The sequence below is a fragment of the Coregonus clupeaformis genome, chromosome 26, assembly GCF_020615455.1.
Source record: "Coregonus clupeaformis isolate EN_2021a chromosome 26, ASM2061545v1, whole genome shotgun sequence".
Classification (NCBI taxonomy): Eukaryota; Metazoa; Chordata; class Actinopteri; order Salmoniformes; family Salmonidae; genus Coregonus; species Coregonus clupeaformis.
The window spans coordinates 3,481,499-3,504,574 of NC_059217.1; the positions used below are offsets into that span (position 1 = coordinate 3,481,499).

General features: G+C 44.8%; 1 protein-coding gene across 1 annotated transcript; it reads right to left on the bottom strand.

The window, feature by feature from the left end:
* Positions 1–149: 149 nt before the first annotated feature.
* Positions 150–22,229, bottom strand: LOC121540517 (epoxide hydrolase 4). Its single transcript, XM_041849447.2, has 7 exons — positions 21,657–22,229; positions 13,499–13,584; positions 10,247–10,404; positions 9,241–9,369; positions 3,177–3,280; positions 2,507–2,655; positions 150–1,280 (listed from the first exon to the last, which is right to left on the bottom strand). The coding sequence occupies exons 1-7, from the start codon at positions 21,897–21,899 to the stop codon at positions 1,040–1,042; spliced, it is 1,110 nt and encodes a 369-aa protein (XP_041705381.1). The 5' UTR covers positions 21,900–22,229; the 3' UTR covers positions 150–1,039.
* Between the last annotated feature and the right edge of the window lie 847 nt (positions 22,230–23,076).

Consider the following 23,076-nt stretch of genomic DNA (forward strand, 5'->3'; position numbering starts at 1 on the left):
CATGTTCTAGTATAATGACAGTGCTGGCTCTGTGACATAGCCTGAGCAGGCATGCAAATTAGGACAGGTTGTGTGGGTCTATTCGTAACTCTGTAGGTCAGGGCTGTCAGTTGAAAAGATTGACAATGGCTCCCCAGGCTTCACATTATAGTTTATTTGCTTAAAAAATGAAAATGGTGCAGACCTGGCTCAGTGGATTTCAGAGATAGGAATAGATACAAACAAAAAAGTGTACAATATTTAACCATCACTGTTGTTCTATACAGGAATATCATAATAAACAACATTCTCAAATAACTGAGCAAATAGTCCCAAAAAATAATACAAAAATAACAATATTTTCATTAAGACAACACTACCTGATAGAGAGGGTCTTCGTCCCAAATGGCATCCTATTCCCTGTAAAAGTGTGCTACTTTTGACCAGAGCCCCATGGGGTCCTGGTCAAAAGTAGTGCACTAAATAGGGAATAGGATGCCATTTGGGACAAACCCAGGGTGTGGGACAAGAGGGATCCCAAAGGATTGTGAGAGGAGCAATCCAGTGACACATACAGCAGACCAACGCCACAGCTCAACCTTAGAAGACATGGCACAACTTTACAACGCTGCAAAACATTATACAACATTACGTTAAAAGGCACCACACAATACAAACTCACAAGGAGATTATGCCATACATTTGTAATGTTGTAACCTACAAACTTTAAGGCAGATGTCATGTGCAGAAAAGTATTTAATATGTGTCAAACATACTACTGTACTACTCAGTGTCCTTTTCTTTTGACATCTTAAAAAAGATCTGAAATGTGTAAAGATTGAAAGAATGATTGCATTATCGTTATGTTGGTTGGTTTTTCACAGGCATATTCTAGGCTTCCAGTGGTAGGGGTGGCTGGTGGGGACAAAGGGTGAGAGGGAGTGACGGAGAGAGGGAGGAGGCCTCGTTCTAGGATTGCATCCCAAGTGGCACCCTATTCCCCTATATAGTGCACTATAAAGGGAATAGAGTGCCATTTGGGACATACCCCTCGCTAGATTCAGTTCCTGTAGGTTTTGCGGCCCTCTCCCTCTTTGAGGAAGGTCCAAATGAGTGTGTTGACGATGTCAGGCTGGTCCTGCTGTAGCCAGTGGCTGGCTCCAGAGATGATGTTGAGTCGGAAGTGGTTCCTGATGTAGACCCTGCACGCCTCAGCCATCTCCTGCTCCAGGAAGGCATCCCTCTCTCCCCACAACAACAACACTGGGGACTTGACATCATTCTGGCTCAGTGGGAGGGAGCTGTGGAGAGCATATTAAACAACAGACCTGATTTGGGTTGAGGTCAATTCCATTTCATTCAGGAAATAAACTGTATAAAAAAATCTACTCCAATTCCAATTTTCTTATTGAAAAGCATCTGAGAACCAGAAAACTGGTTCAACGCAGACCTTTAATCACAGTACTATATTTTCATGTGGTATACATACATCCATGTAACCTGTGTTGTAATCTCTGGAGAGGCCAATTGCTGAATTTATTTATAGAGCATATTTCTTGAACTAATTAATAATGAGTCAGTGACATCCTTATTATATAATTCAGAGCAGAACAAAATATGCTGTTCTGTTCTGAGAGACACTGACTGGCTGCTTTAAGGAAGGAGAGCAGATGGTGAAGTCAGTCATGCAATGTTGAGTTCACATGTCAAAAACACACACTCTATGTTGTGTGTTTGTATGTATCAGTGTGTGTGTGTGTGTGTGTGTGTAACTATACTTTTGGGGACCAGAAGTGCCCACAAGAATAGTAAACAAACAAACATTTGACCAACTGGGGACATTTTGTTAGTCCCCACAAGGTAAAATGCTATTTCTAGGGGGTTTACGGTCAAGGTTAGAACTAGTGTTAGGGTTAGAATTAGGTATAGGGTTAAGGTTTAGAGCTAGGGTTAGTTTTAGGGTTAGTTGTAGGGTTAAGGTTGAGGTTAAAGTTAGGGTTAAGGTTAAGGTTAGGGAAACTAGGATTTTGAATGGGACTGAACTGTGTATTCCCATAAGGTTAGTTATACAAGACTGTGTGCATGTCAGTGTGTGTGCGAGAGAAATGACGTTGAATCATTACAAGAGTCAACTTGTAAAGACAAATAGAAGAAAACAAACAAACAAACCAACAAAAGGAATACATTATTCCAAAGCCCAATTATTTATCATCATGAAGTCTGATTCCCAGAACTCTGTACCACTGGCCAGTGAGGGGACTTATTATATAGACCACTGAGTTTTCACAAGAGGAACTCCTTGAAAGCACAAAACTATTGTATCAGATATAATATAATTTCCAACACAAGAGGGCATTAATGATTTACATTTTTAGAGGGCGCTTGTGGTAAAATGAGGAGGCACAACAACCGTCAGCTTCGACATGTTCACTTTGTGCATGTCCTACATAAGTATGGATGCCTACAGGAGACATCCTAATACAGAGCTCACTAATGAAGAATTTAATCATTTCATAATCTTCCTCACCTGAAGACATTCCTGTAGTAGTTGAGAGCCCCGGTCAGGGCCCCTGGCTGGGAGAAGGCGTAGAGATAGGCCTCCATGTCCTCTGCAGTGAGCCATCGACCCTTCCTCCCAATCCCTGTACTACGGCTGGTGAACAGGCACTTCAGCGCCTATAGAACAGAGAGGACAGAAAGACACACTAGGTGGGTGAGTGACTGTGTGTGTGTGTGTGTGTGTGTACGAATGTGCTCAAGGTGTGATTTGATCTGGATGGCACGCACAGACAAGGTCCCTTATGTCACTGTCAAAGTAATACAGGTCAGACGAGGACCTATAAATGGGATGGTTGTTGTGTTGACTACTGTGAGATGACCTACACTCAAATGAGAAGGACTTAGGCACAACAATTTACTGCTGTCACTCTCCCTATCATTTGCAACAAAGTAAAAATGGGAAGGCATTTATTTTTATTTTTTTTACCTGATCAATTTGATTGATTAATGATAGCTACCAGGAAGAACAATTTATTGTTTTTGCCAATAACAAAAAGCAATTGTAGCAAATATTTCTTGCTCCATTTAAAATGGTTGCCTGCAACCACTACAATCCATAAATTGTTGCCATACACAGACTCCTTGAGAAACAGCCATCACAACCATTACCCCTCCCCCTCGACACACCCACACTTCACCTTAAAATCATTGATGGAGAGCATGAGCTCTGGGAAACGAGGCAGCTGGAAGAAGAAGAAGTAGCTGGACTTGAGCAGCTGGCTGGGATGACACAGGGCATAATCTGGAAACATGGAGGAGAGCAGAGAGTAGAGAAGAGAGATGGAGAGAGGAAGGCAGGAGAGAGAAGAGAAGAGGACAGAATAGAGGTGGAAAGAGGAGAGGGAGAGAAGAGGGAGAGAGGAGAACAGGAGAGAAGAGAGTAGAGAGGAGAACAGGAGAGAAGAGAGTAGAGGGAGAGAGGGGAACAGGAGAGAAGAGAGTAGAGGGAGAGAGGGGAACAGGAGAGAAGAGAGTAGAGGGAGAGAGGGGAACAGGAGATAAGAGAGTAGAGGGAGAGAGGGGAACAGGAGAGAAGAGAGTAGAGGGAGAGAGGGGAACAGGAGATGAGAGTAGAGGGAGAGAGGAGAACAGGAGAAGAGAGTAGAGGGAGAGAGGGGAACAGGAGAGAAGAGGGAGAGAGGGGGACAGAAGAGAAGAGGGAGAGAGGGGAACAGGAGATAAGAGAGTAGAGGGAGAGAGGGGAACAGGAGAGAAGAGAGTAGAGGGAGAGAGGGGAACAGGAGAGAAGAGAGAAGAGGGAGAGAGGGGAACAGGAGATAAGAGAGTAGAGGGAGAGAGGGGAACAGGAGATGAGAGTAGAGGGAGAGAGGGGAACAGGAGATGAGAGTAGAGGGAGAGAGGGGAACAGGAGAGATGAGAGTAGAGGGAGAGAGGAGAACAGGAGAAGAGAGTAGAGGGAGAGAGGGGAACAGGAGAGAAGAGGGAGAGAGGGGAACAGGAGAGAAGAGGGAGAGAGGGGAACAGAAGAGAAGAGGGAGAGAGGGGAACAGGAGAGAAGAGTAGAGGGAGAGAGGGGAACAGGAGAGAAGAGAGTAGAGGGAGAGAGGGGAACAGGAGAGAATAGAGTAGAGGGAGAGAGGGGAACAGGAGAGAATAGAGTAGAAGGAGATAGGGGAACAGGAGAGAAGAGAGTAGAGGGAGAGAGGGAAACAGGAGAGAAGAGAGTAGAGGGAGAGAGGGGAACAGGAGAGTAGAGAGTAGAGGGAGAGAGGGGAACAGGAGATAAGAGGGAGAGAGGGGAACAGGAGAGAAGAGAGAAGATGGAGAGAGGGGAACAGGAGATAAGAGAGTAGAGGGAGAGAGGGGAACAGGAGAGAAGAGAGTAGAGGGAGAGAGGGGAACATGAGAGAAGAGAGTAGAGGGAGAGAGGGGAACAGGAGATAAGAGAGTAGAGGGAGAGAGGGGAACAGGAGATAAGAGAGTAGAGGGAGAGAGGGGAACATGAGAGAAGAGAGTAGAGGGAGAGAGGGGAACATGAGAGAAGAGAGTAGAGGGAGAGAGGGGAACAGGAGAGAAGAGAGTAGAGGGAGAGAGGGGAACAGGAGATGAGAGTAGAGGGAGAGAGGGGAACAGGAGATGAGAGTAGAGGGAGAGAGGGGAACAGGAGATGAAAGTAGAGGGAGAGAGGAGAACAGGAGAGATGAGAGTAGAGGGAGAGAGGAGAACAGGAGAAGAGAGTAGAGGGAGAGAGGGGAACAGGAGAGAAGAGGGAGAGAGGGGAACAGGAGAGAAGAGGGAGAGAGGGGAACAGAAGAGAAGAGGGAGAGAGGGGAACAGGAGAGAAGAGAGAGAGAGGGGAACAGGAGAGAAGAGAGTAGAGGGAGAGAGGGGAACAGGAGAGAATAGAGTAGAGGGAGAGAGGGGAACAGGAGAGAAGAGAGTAGAGGGAGAGAGGGGAACAGGAGAGAAGAGAGTAGAGGGAGAGAGGGAAACAGGAGAGAAGAGAGTAGAGGGAGAGAGGGGAACAGGAGAGTAGAGAGTAGAGGGAGAGAGGGGAACAGGAGAGAAGAGGGAGAGAGGGGAACAGGAGAGAAGAGAGTAGAGGGAGAGAGGGGAACAGGAGAGAAGAGAGTAGAGGGAGAGAGGGGAACAGGAGAGAAGAGAGTAGAGGGAGAGAGGGGAACAGGAGATAAGAGAGTAGAGGGAGAGAGGGGAACAGGAGAGAAGAGAGTAGAGGGAGAGAGGGGAACAGGAGATAAGAGAGTAGAGGGAGAGAGGGGAACAGGAGAGAAGAGAGTAGAGGGAGAGAGGGGAACAGGAGAGAAGAGAGTAGAGGGAGAGAGGAGAACAGGAGAGAAGAGAGTAGAGGGAGAGAGGAGAACAGGAGAGAATAGAGTAGAGTGAGAGAGGAGAACAGGAGAGAAGAGAGTAGAGGGAGAGAGGAGAACAGGAGAGAAGAGAGTAGAGGGAGAGCGGGGAACAGGAGAGAAGAGAGTAGAGGGAGAGAGGGGAACAGGAGAGAAGAGAGTAGAGGGAGAGAGGGGAACAGGAGAGAAGAGAGTAGAGGGAGAGAGGGGAACAGGAGAGAAGAGAGTAGAGGGAGAGAGGGGAACAGGAGAAGAGAGTAGAGGGAGAGAGGGGAACAGGAGAGAAGAGAGTAGAGGGAGAGATGAGAACAGGAGAGAAGAGAGTAGAGGGAGAGAGGAGAACAGGAGAGAAGAGAGTAGAGGGAGAGAGGAGAACAGGAGAGAAGAGAGTAGAGGGAGAGAGGAGAACAGGAGAGAAGAGAGTAGAGGGAGAGAGGAGAACAGGAGAGAAGAGAGTAGAGGGAGAGAGGAGAAAGAGGGAAAGAACGCAAAAAAAAGAGGATGAGAAGAAATCCAGAGTAAGGAGTTCCAAAATAAAACACTTGCATAACACTTAGAATGAAGTAACGTTTGGGAATGTATGGACATTGGAACCTAGCGAGTGTGTAAATTAAGCAAGACACAAATGCAGCATAGTGCATTTGCAAGGGAGATAGAGTGGCTGTGGATGGGCTGTCGGTCAGTGACCTCCCCTCTACAGTGCATTCGGAAAGTATTCAGACCCCTTGACTTTTTCCACATTTTGTTGCGTTTCCCCCTCATCATCTACACAAAATACCCCATAATGACAAAGCAAAAACAGGTTTTTAGAAATGTTTGCTAATTTATTACAAATAATAAACAGAAATACCTTATTTACATAAGTATTCAGACCCTTTGCTATGAGACTCGAAATTGAGCTCAGGTGCATCCTGTTTCCATTGATCATCCTTGAGATGTTTCTACAACTTGATTGAAGTCCACCTGTGGTAAATTCAATTGATTGGACATGATTTGGAAAGGCACACACCTGTCTATATAAGGTCTCACAGTTGACAGTGTATGTCAGAGCAAAAACCAAGCCATGAGGTCGAAGGAATTGTCCATAGAGCTCCGAGACAGGATTGTGTTGAGGCACAGATCTGGGGAAGGGTACCAAAAAATTTCTGCAGCATTGAAGGTTCCCAAGAACACAGTGGCCTCCATCATTCTTAAATGGAAGAAGTTTGGAACCACCAAGACTCTTCCTAGAGATAGGAGAACCTTCCAGAAGGACAACCATCTATGCAGCACTCCACCAATCAGGCCTTTGTGGTAGAGTGGCCAGACGGAAGCCACTCCTCAGTAAAAGGCACATGACAGCCCACTTGGAGTTTGCCAAAAGGCACCTAGAGGACTCTCAGACCATGAGAAACAAGATTCTCTGGTCTGATGAAACCAAGATTAAATTCTTTGGCCTGAATGCCAAGCGTCACATCTGGAGGAAACCTTGCACCATCCCTACGATGAAGCATGGTGGTGGCAGCATCATGCTGTGAGGATGTTTTTCAGCGGCAGGGACTGGGAGACTAGTCAGGATCGAGGGAAAGATGAATGGAGAGATCCGTGATGAAAACCTGCTCCAGAGCACTCAGGACCTCAGACTGAGGCGAAGGTTCACCTTCCAACAGGACAACGACCCTAAGCACACAGCCAAGACAATGCAGGAGTGGCTTCGGGACAAGTCTCTAAATGTCCTTGAGTGGCCCAGCCAGAGCCCAGACTTGAGGCCGATCTCTGGAGATACCTGAAAATAGCTGTGCAGCGACACTCCCATCCAACCTGACAGAGCTTGAGAGGATCCGCAGAGAAGAATGGGAGAAACTCCACAAATACAGGTGTGCCAAGCTTGTAGCGTAATACCCAAGAAGACTCGAGGCTGTAATCGCTGCCAAAGGTGCTTCAACAAAGTACTGAGCAAAGGGTCTGAATACTTATGTAAATGTGATATTTCAGGTTTTAATTTTTAATACATTTGCAAAAATGTATAAAAACCTGTTTTTGCTTTGTCATTCTGGGGCATTGTGTGTAGATTGATGAGGGTGAAAAAAACAATTTAATCAATTTTAGAATAAGGCTGTAACGTAACAAAATGTGCAAAAAGTCAAGGGGTCCGAATGCACTGTATCCTCTTCTCCCATGTCGTCTCCTCCAGCCCAGCTGCTCCAACTTCATATTAAAGCATTACTATACAATTACCTCCTCCATCTCCGCCTTAAGGAAGGAGACTGAGAAGCTACTAGATGGATGGAGTAAACACTTCATGGAGGTTATAACACCTTATAATTAAAGATGGTAATCACGGTAATAACCCCAGAGCTAAACATCTTTTCTCTAATTAGCTCAAGGAGGAAGAGGTTTCTCTCCCTTCATATTGAACTAATAATTGTACATGTGACATACAATAGGCTGTTTCATCTGTTGTTTATCTAAGGATGGTGATTGGTGATGACGTACCAGTGAGGGAAAAAAATAAAAAATAAAAAACGTACCAGTGAGGGATGGGGGCAGTTCAGGACAATGACATGGTCAGGGACTAGTCAACTGGTGTATTCAGTCTATTGCATTCAGTGTACCCACCTATGTATTCACCTATGTAGTCCCTGTCATTTGTCAATGTATTTTATGTTTGACTATTGCTGCAAAACAAATTTCCATCTGAGGCAGTAAAGTTGAAACTTAAACTTGAACACAGAGGGATTGTAGGACATACCAGTGAATACAGAGGGATTGTAGGACATACCAGTGAATACAGAGGGATTGGGGCAGTTTAGGACGACGAGTTTGGATTGTGATGACATACTAGTACATACAGAGGAGTGGGGGTAGTTCGATCCCATACTAGTGAATGCAGAGGTACCCTAACCAGGTCTTTTTGGGGGTCGGGGGCTTCCTAGCAGCTGCGGGGCCCTAAGCGGCTGCATATGTCGCTTATTGGCTGGGCCTGCACTGACAATTACATACCAATGAAGACAGAGGGATGGGGGCAGTTTAGGACCTATCAGTAAACACAGAGGGATGGGGGCAGTTTGAGGACCTATCAGTAAACACAGAGGGATGGGGGCAGTTTAGGACCTATCAGTAAACACAGAGGGATGGGGGCAGTTTAGGACCTATCAGTAAACACAGAGGGATGGGGGCAGTTTGAGGACCTATCAGTAAACACAGAGGGATGGGGGCAGTTTGAGGACCTATCAGTAAACACAGAGGGATGGGGGCAGTTTGAGGACCTATCAGTAAACACAGAGGGATGGGGGCAGTTTAGGACCTATCAGTAAACACAGAGGGATGGAGGCAGTTTGAGGACCTATCAGTAAACACAGAGGGATGGGGGCAGTTTGAGGACCTATCAGTAAACACAGAGGGATGGGGGCAGTTTGAGGACCTATCAGTAAACACAGAGGGATGGGGGCAGTTTGAGGACCTATCAGTAAACACAGAGGGATGGGGGCAGTTTGAGGACCTATCAGTAAACACAGAGGGATGGGGGCAGTTTGAGGACCTATCAGTAAACACAGAGGGATGGGGGCAGTTTGAGGACCTATCAGTAAACACAGAGGGATGGGGGCAGTTTGAGGACCTATCAGTAAACACAGAGGGATGGGGGCAGTTTGAGGACCTATCAGTAAACACAGAGGGATGGGGGCAGTTTGAGGACCTATCAGTAAACACAGAGGGATGGGGGCAGTTTGAGGACCTATCAGTAAACACAGAGGGATGGGGGCAGTTTGAGGACCTATCAGTAAACACAGAGGGATGGGGGCAGTTTGAGGACCTATCAGTAAACACAGAGGGATGGGGGCAGTTTGAGGACCTATCAGTAAACACAGCGGGATGGAGGCAGTTTAGGACCTACCAGTGAAGACAGAGGGATGGGGGCAATTTAGGACAATGAGTTTGGTCACCATCTCGGGGTAGTGGATGGCGAACAGCCAGGCGATGGTTCCTCCCCAATCATGGCCGACCAGGTAACATCTGTTGTAACCTGAGGAGAGATGGAGGAGAGTCTGTGAGTGTGTGCGCGCGCATGTCCAGCACCATCCATTCACCTTCTCTCAGTTGAGCCTTCTTGCCAAGATACCTCCTGAAGAAGAACAATCCTATTACAGTGTACAGTGAAAACAATGTGATGCCTGATTATTCAGCTTATTAGTCATATTCTTAGTAAGCTTATTGGAAACAACGGAGCCAGTCTGGTGTGCAAGTGCAACAGATTATGTTTTGTGTTTTGGGCAGGAGTCTTGCATGATGAATATAATATATTATGACCACAGCTCATCTTCTTTGTTGTAAAAATTGACATTCTTTTCCATGTAAAGCAAATAATACTGTCAGTTGTACTGCTATTTGAAATATCAGCCTTACACAAGGTGAGGGACACTGGTCTTACATAGAGGCCCCCAGGTCTATGAATACTTCCAGTTTCACTGAGTGAGTGTGCTCCGTGCTGCCAGCTCTGTAGTGTGTGTGTGTGCGCGTGCATTATGTGTCAGCACGACTACCCATAGTCAGTCACCATGAGTCAGAGGAAGCCTGTCATGTCCTGCTGTGTTGTGGGCCCACGGGTGTTCCACAGGCTGTCCAATCCACACAGTATAGCTACAATGAGAAACTTTGACTCAGCTCAATACACCAGGCTGTGTCACCCTCTCTCTTTGTCCCCATGGAGTGATGTTTCATAATACGGGTAGTCATGGTCCCGAAAGTGTTCATCCCCTGAATCAGAGTGGGCATGTTTTTTTAAATCTTCCATCATATATACAACATACACCTGTCTCCTTGTGTCTTTGTGTATAAACTAAGTAAACTAATGAAAACATTGATATAAGATATAGATAAAAGATGTGGTTGTCCACTCTCACCTAGGTATTCCACAATGTCCTTGACGTCTGTGACCAGGTAGTCAAAGCGGTAGCTCTCTGTGGATGATGGCAAGTCAGACTCCCCGTAGCCTCGCATGTCAACAGCCACCACACGGTACTCACTCTTAAACTCACGCAGCTGGTGGCGCCAGGAAAACCTGGAGGCAGATAGACAGACATCCCGAGAGAGAGACAGAGACAAAGAGAGAGAGACAAAGAGACAGAGAGAGGTTGAAAGAGAGGGAGAGAGCGAGAGAGACAAAGAGAGAGAGACAAAGAGACAGAGAGAGGTTGAAAGAGAGGGAGAGAGCGAGAGAGACAAAGAGAGAGAGACAAAGATACAGAGAGAGGTTGAAAGAGAGGGAGAGAGAGAAAGGGAGAGAGACAAAGAGACAGAGAGAGGTTGAAAGAGAGGGAGAGAGACAAAGAGATACACACAACAACCATCTTCGTCTTAATGACATGGGAAAGTCACACAGGACAGTACTTCATAATTAAACCCTATCTTCACTACTGCAATCAAAAGACGACATTCAGTATAGTGCACACAGTTGAAAAACCACTTACAGATCAACTGTGTTTCTCTCTTGAATACACCCACAAAGTTGATATATCCTTAACTGCATTATTTCTACTGGCACTCAGTTTCCCTTCTTCCCTTCCAAACTGAGTGCAGGTCACCTTTGTATAATAGATGTTTTTTCCCCTCGATTCTAATCCTCAGTGTCATCATAGTGGAGAGGAAAAGCTCTCTAATTGAAGATCTTGTCTGCTGTGGACTGGAGGCCGAGGCTCCTCAGAACGAAACCCCCATAGAGGAGGACCACAAGGCCTGACTGGGGTTCTGATGAGTCAGGATAAGAGCTGGGTGGTGTCCCAAATGACAACCTATTCCCTATATAGTGCACTACTTTTGACCAGAGTCATACGGGCCCTGGTCAAAAGTAGTGCACTAGGGAATAGGGTGCCATTTGGGACACCGATCTGGAACAGAGAAACCCAACGTCTTAGAATATAGATGAGGTTTAAAATAACACAGGCACTTCCAGTTCCTCCACATAACCCCATCTCGAACACCAACCCCCCACACCCAAACCCTCTCTCTATTCAGAGTGAATAGGGAAGCTTGGGTTTAGTACTTTTTTAACACTGAAATAATTGGGAGAAGAAAGTCGTAAGTGTAAGAGTCTTTCTGTCCAGCTAACAAGGCAGAGAGACATCCCAAAAGGCACACTATTCCCTATATAGCACACTACTTTTGACCAGTGCCCATAGGGTTCTGGTCAAAAGTAGTGCACTATATACAGAATAGGGTGCCATTTGGGATACATCAGAGTTCATCATTAATTCCTGTGCAGTAGATGGGCAGTGAGGCGGAATAGACCCAAGAAGACCCGTTCATTAATAATATACAGTGAGCTCCAAAAGTATTGGGACAGTGACACATTTTTGGTTGTTTTGGCTCTGTACTCCAGCACTTTAGATTGGAAATGATACAATTACGGTACATTTTCATCCATAAATCGGGTGAACCGTTTAGAAATTACAGCACTTTTTGTACATAGTCCCCCCATTTTAGGAGACCAAAAGTATTGCGACTAATTCCCTTATGTGTATTAAAGTGGTCAAAGGTTTAGTACTGATAACCTCCCCTGTTATTGTAATGGTGAGAGGTTAGCATGTCTTGGGGGTATGATATTTAGTGAATTATGATGAGTGAGAAAGTTTGATGTACAAATATCATACCCCCAAGACATGCTAACCTCTCACCATTACAAAAACAGAGTCACAAGCTTGAGGTAATTATTGCGTGCTAGGAATCTGGGACCAAATACTAAACTTTTGACTACTTTAATAAACATAAGTGAATTTGTCCCAATACTTTTGGTCCCCTAAAATGGGAGGACTATGTACAAAAAGCGCTGTAATTTCTAAACGATTCACCCGATATGGATGACAATACCCTCTAATTAAAACTGACAGTCTGCACTTTAACCTCAGTCATTGTATTATTTCAAATTTCAAGCACAGAGCCAAAACAAAAAATGTGTGACTGTCCCAATACCTTTTGAGCTCACTGTATAAAATCTATGCCATTTAGCAGACGCTTTTATCCAAAGCAACTTACAGTCATGTGTGCATACATTCTACGTCTGGGTTGCACGGGAATCGAACCCACAATCCTGGCAGTGCAAGCACCATGCTCTACCAACTGAGCCTTACAGGCCATACTGTAGTATGAAGATCTCAACTATGAGATGTTCTTATAATGCAGTAGCAATGTACAGTAGAGAAGAGGTCAAAGCGTTGGTTACATAGAGTGAAAACGCGCTTTGGTGCTGAAATTTCACTTCCTTATGTTATAAAATATATTTTACCAAGACAAATATGATCATGTTCTGAATCGTTCAGTGGGGTCTTTCTGTAACATATCATTAACATTATATCCAAAAAGTCGTATTTCGTAACCTAATGCATCCGATAATAAGCACCGAGCTCTGTTGACAGCGCAGATTTTACATCTTCTGCAAAGTTATTTCCGCGGGTCTCAAAAATCTAAATTAACATGACACGAGCTGAATTAACTGTAAAAGGTGTTGAAAATAAAAACCTTTGGGTACGCTCAGACATTTCACAAAGATATGCTTGTTTTACTGAGAAATCTTAGAAAAATAACAGGAATTTCACATTAATATGAAAAGCGTATACTAAAATATGAAAATACTACATGTCATGTCTCAAAATCGATATCTATCTTACCTCTTGTTTTATAAAACAAGTAAAAACTCCAATAATTTTTGAACGGATTATGATAGAGACATTAGGTTTTCTTAGAGGAGTACCTACATAATTAACATATTATTTTACCCATTGGTCAAAAAATGTGTTTTTGATTGGACACCCAAGCTAGAATAATGTTGTATGGGGTCGATACAGCAGTGGGCTACTGTATGGGGTTGGTGATTCATGGGGAACTGGTTGGTTAGTTTATAATAGAGCTCCTTTCCAAAATGCTTTCACTATAAAAACACAAATAGACAAAACAAAACTTAACCTGACAGGCAATACCAATACAACAGTTTAGTCTATATTAAGACAAGATATTCCTGGACAAAAAAGCTAGATAAATTAAGAATTTCTATTGAAAGTGCCTTTTAGTCCAGGACTAGGCTTAATCTGTGTCCGGGTCGGGACACCGGCCCCATATGTGTATATAATGTGCAGATGCAGTGTGTAGTCTAGATGTCTTACCAAAACTCTGGGAAGCCATGCAAAAACAGCATGAGTGGTTTCCCTCTCGCTCCAGCAGCAACATAGTGAAACCTCAGACCAGACTCCTGAGAATAAAGACAGAGATCAGTCAGTCACCAGGGACACACTATAATATGATGTCATCACTTCCCTGCCCTCTATCACATAGGCTGTTACTGTCTGCTCTCTGGCTGCACCCCAAATTAGTCATTTAGCAGAAGCTGTTATCCAGAGCAACTTACAGTTGCATTAGCCCTATTCCAGTGCACTTATTTTGACCAGAGTTCTAGTGCACTATATAGACCAGGGCTGCCCAACCGTCTTCCTGGAGATCTACCGTCCTGTGGGTTTTCAGTCCAACCGTAATTTAACACACCTGATTCTACTTATTAGCTGCTCAACAAGACCTTAACTAGCTGAATCAGATATGCTAAATTAGGGTTGGACTGAACCTACAGGACAGTAGATCTCCGGGAAGAGGGTTGGGGCAGCCCTGATGTAGGGAATATGGTGCCATTTAGGATGAAGATACTGTCTACTCTCTGTGACATAAAACTCTCATCCTCCAACATCACGGTGTGCTTTATGGCACTGTAAAACAGGGATAGAACAGGGACAGAGCAGGGCCATTGCATAAACTCAGCCCTGGCCTGCCGTCTGGTCATTCCAGTATGACACATTCTGTATATTATAAAATCTGTCACTGACATTTATAGCCAATTTTATTCAAATTATTGTACAGTCATGTTTTAATGGTTTGTAGAATAGGTTGTTTTTATGGTCAAACCATTGAGTAATTTGTGAATTCATTTGTTTGGTTTTAGTTCATATGCATGGACTTGTAGCTTACTGTATCTGTAAAAACAGCCATGCAGTCAGTTATGGTATGTCTCTATGCAACCCTAGTTTGTCCTTTTAGTTAGAATGCCGGACATCCTCTTAGTCAATCACCCTTCTATTTCTAACCAGAGACATTCTCTGTCACTTTCGCGTTGTAAGTCCCGCCTCCAACCAGTGAGTTGCGGTGAAGACAAGTGGACACTGAGTTCTCCTCGGAAGACAAGTTGCACCATGTTTTAGTGTCGAGCTGAGCATGGACCGCCAGTGACAATGCTGGCTGCGTTTACACAGCCAGCGTGATTAGATTGATGAACTTATTAAAGCAGTCAGGAAGATGGACGGTTCCTACAGTCCACCCGATCACCGTTGCCAGTATTTACCTGATGGACACTGCCAGTTGTCATCTGACTGGCTCAGCCAGTCCTTCAACAGTTCTCTCCTCTTACAACTGAAAGAAGTCTTAGAGGAGGAGAACAGTGACTTGTGCCACCAAGCTGCCCAAGAAGTTGATGACATCATCTCAGAGATTGTCATGCAACAGATACTACAACAGAAGCGCCAGAATGAGGTCCAGCGGTTCTACAGTCTTCTCCAGGGACAGAGGAGCTACCCAAGCTCACCCTGGGGGAGCACCCCACGGTGTTCCAACCAGCTCCTGTCGCAGAGTCTCAACTGGTACCCAGTGGTGCCATCGCCGTCTCCAATGACAGAGGTTTTGTCGACCCCTGTTCTGGACCCAAGATCAATCCTCACATCCCTGACTGTTCGCGAGTAGGAAGACCTACATACTTCTCAAAGGACGGAGGAGCTGCCAGAGTTCACCCTGAGTGAGAAGCCTACTCCTACTCCATCCGACACCTCAATGTCAGGTGGTCCATAATGTGGGAGCACTGCATGCAGCTGCTGTAGGCGCCAAGTCCAGCCCTGCCACTCAGCCCTTTCCGGTCCCTGCCTGGTGGGATCTGCCTAGTCCTACCTTCGACGTCCAGCCTGCTGCTGTCCAAAGATGTCTCCCTGCTCCTCCCTGGAAACCCCTCCAGTCTCTGCTGCAGTGGCTCGGACCATGTCTGCTGTCCAGGCCTGGTAAGTCCCTGCCAGTCTTAGCCTTGGGGTTCTTGCCAGCCCCTCCGAACTGTGTCCCGCTAGCTCCAGCCTTGGGAGACCCTCCTGACCGAGGTGTTCAGTGTCCTGTCATAGGAGACACCTCACTCTCTACCCTGCTAGGTCCTCAGTCTATAGCATCAGTAGGTCCAGAGCATCTTAGCCCTCAGTTCCCTGATCACCTAGGGAAAGGGGATACCTAGTCAGTTGCACAACTGAATGCATTCAACCGAAATGTGTTTCCCACATTTAACCCAACCCCTCTGAATCAGAGAGGTGCGGGAGGCTGCCTTAGTCCTCAATTTCCTATCCCAGAAGGCCCAGAGCTTTCTGTCCTGATAGATATAACATCCCCTAGCTCACAGTCTGTAGCCCAGTCAGGCCCCAAGTCACTAGCTCTGTCAGGCCCCAAGTCAACAGCTCTGGTCACTCAGTCATTTTCTCCTGGACCCAGGGTTCCAGATTCTCCCACCTTTGGGTCTTTATCTCCCTCTCTTTCAGGTGTGCAGCTGTCTCCTGTCCTGAGATCTCTGCATGTCGCTGCTGTGGGGATCCAGTTGATCTCAGCTCCTGTCCTGGGGGCCGCTCCTGTCGCTGACGTGGGCGCCCTCGCCGTCTTCAGTCCGGAGGCCCTCGTTAAGCTCTGCTGTGGCCCTGCGGTCCCCAGTCCTGAAACCTTCGTTGAGACCTGCGACCTTGCCATCTGCAGTCCCGGGGCCTTCGTCTGGTCTTCCTGCTGCAGCACGACCTCCTGATCCGGGGCCTTCACCTGGTCCCTCTGCCTGGGTCCAGCCTGTCAGGTGGCAACCACCCGTTGCTGCTTTATGGATCCAGCCACCAAAGTATCCAGTCCCAGGGTCCTTGTTGAGACCATGCCGGGGGTCAAGATAACTCCAGCTCCTCCGCTGGGGGGCCTTACAAGCCTTCACTGCTTCCTGTTGGCTCCCATCTTCCAGAACAGCCTTACAGCCTACACTGGCCCCTGCCATGTCACACACCCTGATCTGCTGACCTCAAGCACCTTTGTGACGGGGCGGCCAGCTGCACCAAGAGACAGGACATCTGGTAGACCAGTCGCCCGTCTGGTTAACGTCTCTGCCTCGCTGGATGACCACAAGTCTTCAAGTCATCCCTCTCAGTGACTGTCTGCCCTTGCTGCCCTTTGTTATTGAGTGCAAATCTATACAACACATTTGGGGGCAGCTGTAAAAACGGCCATGCAGTCAGTTATGGTAAGTCTCTATGCATCCCTAGTTTGTCCCCTTAGTTAGAATGCCCAACAGCTCCTCACCCTTCCGTTTCTAACCAATCAGAGACATTCTCTATCACTTGTCCCACCTCCAGCCAGTGAGTTGTGGTCAATGTTGCCATGTTCACTTTTTTTCCGCCAAATTGGGCTACATTGAAAACGATGTTGCGGGTTAAAATGTATTTGTCGCAGGTTGCGGGTTTTTGGGTTATTTCTAAGTTGCACCGCGGCATTTCTCTTAAAAATCTAAGTTGCACATGGCATTTCTCTTAAAAATATGTATATATTTCACTGTGACCTGCTGCTGACTGTCAGGCAGTGAGACAGGCTGTTGCTGAGTGAGTGAGTGGTGGGGAGGGCCGGAGGAGTGTGTTGTGTGTTGAGAGAGCAGTACAGCTATTGGCCGAGTCACGTTGTGACAACGTTTTACCAGTTGTAGGTAGGCTATTTAGATTGTCATTATGGAGTCACCTATTTCCAACCCATTTTTCATAAAACATTAATATGCTAGAACTGATGCACATCAAGAAAGAATGGAGACAAAGCACTGGAAAACGACTTTGGGCGCATTACATAAATACGCTCGGAGGTGGTTTAAACTGCATTCTAATGTTGACTGCTTAAAGAAATCAGGATCAATCAAAGTGCTTTATGCATGCTCAGTTCTTGGGTCACGGGGGCTAACCGAGTGGAAATTTGAAATGGAAGTTATGGAAGTCCCTCGCGTGGTTCTTTTTATGGGGGGAAAAGTCCTCAATGAAACTGACATTAGGATAAATCTGAAGAATGATCAATTTGCCTCTGTTGGCCATCAACTAGCCTATTAATGTATATGCCATTGTAGACTACCATTTGATACAATAAATATGATGAAATTACAAAATCAATGTAGTCATTGCTAATCAATTTGTGCCACTTGTGTAGCCTACCTCGAGCTGGCAAACCAATTTAATAAATAACCTATAACTTCAGTTTATTGTTGTTGTAGCCTTGTGTTGTTATGCAATTATTAATGGACATGTTTAGTTTATTAAATTGGAAATTATCAAAGCTCTATCGCAATTGCTGATCAGTTGTTACATTAGATTGACAGTAACAGTAGTCAGATTAGGATATAGGTAAAACAAATTCTAAAAAATAAACAGTGGCTGTTGTTGACGAGCATATTCAGTTCATATACACTACCAGTCAAAAGTTTGGACACACCTACTCATTCAAGGGTTTGCCTTGATGACAGCTTTGCACACTCTTGGCATTCTCTCAACCAGCTTCATGAGGTAGTCACCTGGAATGCATTTCAATTAACAGGTGTGCCTTCTTAAAAGTTAATTTGTGGAATTTCTTTCCTTCTTAATGTGTTTGAGCCAATCAGTTGTGTTGTGAAAAGGTAGGGGAGGGTGTACAGAAGATAGCCCTATTTGGTAAAAGACCAAGTCCATATTATGGCAAGAACAGCTAAAATAAACAAAGAGAAACGACAGTCCATCATTACTTTAAGACATGAAGGTCAGGCAATACAGAAAGTTTCAAGAACTTTGAAATTTCCTTGCAATGCAGTCACAAAAACCATCAAGCGCTATGATGAAACTGGCTCTCATGAGGACCGCCACAGGAAAGGAAGACCCAGAGTTACCTCTGCTGTAGAGGATAAGTTCATTAGAGTGACCAGCCTCAGAAATTGTATCCCAAATAAATGCTTCACAGAGTTCAAGTCACAGACACATCTCAACATCAACTGTTCAGAGGGGACTGTGTGAATCAGGCCTTCATTGTCAAATTGCTGCAAAGAAACCACTACTAAAGGACACCAATAAGATGATGAGACCTGTTTGGGCCAAGAAACATGAGCAATGGACATTAGACCAGTGGAAATGTGTCCTTTGGTCTGGAGTCCAAATTTGAGATTTGTGGTTCCAACCGCCGTGTCTTTGTGAGACGCATGTGGGTGAACGGATGATCTCCGCATGTGTAGTTCCCACCGTAAAGCATGGAGGAGGAGGTGTTATATTGTGGGGGTGCTTTGCTGGTGACACTGTCTGTGATTTATTTAGATTTTTTTTTTTTGTCATTTAGCAGACACTCTTATCCAGAGCGACTTACAGGAGCAATTAAGGTTAAGTGCCTTGCAAAGGGCACAGACAGATTTTTCACCTAGTCGGCTCGGGGATTAGAACCAGCGACCTTTCGGTTACTGGCACAACGCTCTTAACCACTAAGCTACCTGCCGGCACACTTAACCAGCATGGCTACCACAGCATTCTGCAGCGAAACGCCATCCCATCTGGTTTGGGCTTAGTGGGACTATCATTTGTTTTTCAACAGGACAATGACCCAACACACCTAAAGGCTGTGTAAGGGCTATTTGACCAAGAAGGAGAGTGATGGAGTGCTGCATTAGATGACCTGGCCTCCACAATCACCCGTCCTCAACCCAATTGAGATGGTTTGGGATGAGATGGACTGCAGAGTGAAGGAAAAGCAGCCAACAAGTTCTCAGCATATGTGGTAACTCCTTCAAGATTGTTGCAAAAGCATTCCAGGTGAAGCTGGTTGAGAGAATGCCAAGAGTGTGCAAAGCTGTCATCAAAGGGTGGCTATTTAAATAATCTCAAATCTAAAATATATTTTGATTTGTTTAACACTTTTTTGGTTACTACATGATTTCATATGTGTTATTTCATAGTTTTGATGTCTTCACTATTATTCTACAATGTAGAAAATAGTAAAAATAAAGAAAAACCCTTGAATGAGTAGGTGTGTCCAAACTTTTGACTGGTACTGTACATATTATTAATATTTAATTCAGTGATTGAAATTATGGCCCCATCCTCAGTAGCCAATTCCAGCAGGCTATTGGGAAACACAAGCACTTCTTACCTCTTAATCGCCTCACTATTCATGTTGAATAAATTAGTCTGTTAATTTGAACTAAGCAAGCTGCTAAATCATTCAGCTTACATCTTGACTACATCGTGTCTACTGTAGACTATCTGAAATGAGATGTAGGCCTATCAGGGGCTATAGGCTACCTGCCTTTATCCAAGCAAACCATGGCAAAATGGAATTACAATCATAAACCCAGATTTTAGTCTGTAGCCTATGCCTATTGAAATGATAAGTCAATCTCGCAAAGGGGCCATTTGTAGTCTTACCATTTGGCACATAATAACAGCACAATTGCCAGAAAATAGCCTAACATTTGTTTTTTATGTTCAGCCAAGTGTTTCGAGATCCTCTGTCCAACTTTCATCACTCAAACTCTCCTGTTTGATTTATCTATAGCTATGCACATGCGCAAAAGGGGATTTATTTACAATTATAAACCTGGTTCGAGCCCTGAATTGGCTGAAAGCCGTGGTATATCAGACCATATACCAAGCGTATGACAACACATTAATTTTGACTGTTGTAATTACGTTGGTAACCAGTTTATAATAGAAATAAAGCACCCCTCAGCATTTGCGGTATATTTTTTATTTAACCTTTATTTAACTAGGCAAGTCAGTTAAGAACAAATTCTTATTTACAATGACGGCCTACACCGGCCAAACCCGGACGACGCTGGGCCAATTGTGCGCAGCCCTATGGGACTCCCAATCACGGCCGGTTGTGATACAGCCTGGAATCGAACCAGGGGTCTGTAGTGACGCCTCAAGCACTGAGATGCAGTGCCTTAGACCGCTGCGCCCCTCGGGAGCTCAGCGTTGCATCATGCTTAAGAACAGCCCTTAGCCGTGGTATATTGGCAATATACCATAACCCCTTGTGCAAATGATCTGGCGAGTTTAATAAGGGCGAATTATCCTTTCTCTTGCCACATATTCAAATTCCTTTATAAGGTCATGTCATAGCTTGCAATAATTATTATTTTGAGGAACCCCGAATTTTGCTTCTAACGTTGTTTCAAGTTACTATGATATTCCGTCTTAATTGGCTCGATAACGTTATGGAAAAAAGTGGTATTGTATGAATATGGCAACTCCTCTCTTGCTGTGAAAAAAACATGGGGCTAGTTTTCAGGCCTTTTGGGCGGGTTTTGAGTGGTCATTGGGCTCGATATTGTAGCATGACCTGGAAACCCTGGTTGTGGTGTAGACTTCGTGAGTTGTCCTCAGAAGACCAAGTTGCACCATGTTTTAGCTGTATTTGTGCGTGCATAATATAAAACCACAATCATTCTCATACTGTCAGAGTGGTGTTGGATGTGTATGTGGATCATTTATTAAACCCCCTGAAACTGAAATACTGCTTCCTCTTGTTCTGGACGGAACCCTTTCGTGGTTGCCACCGGCCTAAAACCAGCACCTATGTTTTCCCCCTATTTTTAATGGTCCTTCGATTCTACAACCTAGACATATTTTTCAGTATCTCACTTCTGATTGTGAACAACATCACAGTATCCTAATTACCCCAGATACACAGCTCAAGTTTATTCTGGCGAAATGTAGCTTGGCTATTTACTGACACAAAGTTAAATCCCAGTTACTTTGGATTTCAAGTGACAGATATTATTCTTACAACTGAACTGCCACATTATTATTATGGGCAGGCATATGGGGGATATTGTGTTCATAAATAAACATTTAAACAGAAAATACAAATTAAAAGGTGAATCTACAGTTTAGCCTCCCTTCATTCTCGGACTGATATTTGTCACGAATCACAACAGGATAATATAGCTGCTGCTACTAGGGAGCTCTTTTCAGCACTACCTCAGAAGTGAGCGCAGACAATAATAACAGTAACCTACCTACACTGAAAATCTTATACCTGCATAACGTTTCCCTGAAATGCCAAAAAAATGAATAAACAGATGCGCCCACGATTTGCATGTAGCCTGAAGGCCTATTTTGATTTATTTCTGATTTTAATGCTACAGGCAAGCTAGGCGCATACAAAATTACCTATGCAGACCTCTCATAAACACAAAAGGCTATTTCCTAATCCCTCTCACCAGCTGTGCCTTACCTTTATTCTAACATAACAGTGGGTTCCCAAGGACGTGTCGTTCAGGCATGCAGGGGGAGTTTCGCGAATTCCCCACTGGAAGGTTGTTGACGGCCTTAAAATGATGTTCCACCAAAGTTTCAGCAGCGCTACGGCAGTGCAGAGGCCACAATAACCGTATATCAACGACCAATACCCCAAAACTCGGATCCTCAGCGTGAGTCCCATTGTAAACATGAGCAAGTTGTGGAAAACTCTCGCCATCTTTACATTAATGCGATAAACACCGCAGATCACGTTACCTACCTAGCTACCTATTTATTATTTTGTTAATTGGTTGAATATCTTGAAATATCGCTCATTGTTATCCGGTAGTCGGGTGTCGCCCTACTAACAGCGTATCTGCAAGACTGTCTGTCCGCCACCCGCACGGGGGAGGATCCCTGTTCTATTCTAAACCGACTAAATGAATCGTTCACGATTGGAGCAGCACGTCAGAATTCACGCGTGAGTGTGATGACAGCAGAGGTTGTTTAGCTCGAGATGGTTGATTAACACTTCTGCTGTCTAAATCTGTAAACTCCTAGAAATGAATCTGGGAAAAATATGAGACCCCGCGTCAACTCCAAAACCTTTCCATGTGTTTAGACTGCAAAATAGGAGAGGTGCTGTATGGAGTTTCTGACTCATACGGATCTTTAGTCAGGATCGAAACACCTCATCCTCTCTGGGATTAAGGGTGAAAGACAGTTATTCATGCCTCAAGGGTAAAAACTGCCATCATCTCTGACTCCTAGGGCTGTAATACACTGATCAAACCAAGGGTGAGGGATGCTGAAATGGGAAGGATATGGAAGTAAAAAGGTTAACGTACCGGACTGACTCCCAGTGAGTGTGTTGCTATTATTGCAGCATACTGGCATGCAGTTGGGGACAACAGCCTTTCGGTGCATGAGTAAAACAAAAAAAATACATACATATTATTTGATATATATTATATACACAGTGTACAAAACATTAAGGGCACCTGCTCTTTTTCCATGACATAGACTGACCAGGTGAATCCAGGTTAAAACTATGATCCCTTATTGATGTTACTTGTCAAATCCATTTCAATCAGTGTAGAAGGGGAGGAGACAGGTTTTTTAAGCTTTGAGACAATTGAGACATGGATTGTGTATGTGTGCCATTCAGAGGGTGAATGGGCAAGACAAAATATTTAAGTGCCTTTGAACAGGGTATAGTAATAGCTGCCAGGCGCACTGGTTTGTGTCAAGAACTGCAATGTTGCTGGATTTTTCCACGCTCAAGTTTCCTGTGTGCATCAAAAATGGTCCACCACCCAAAGGACATCCAGCCAACTTGACACAACTGTGGGAAGCATTGGAGTCAACATGGGCCAGCATCCCTGTGGAACGCTTGATACCTTGTAGAGTCCATG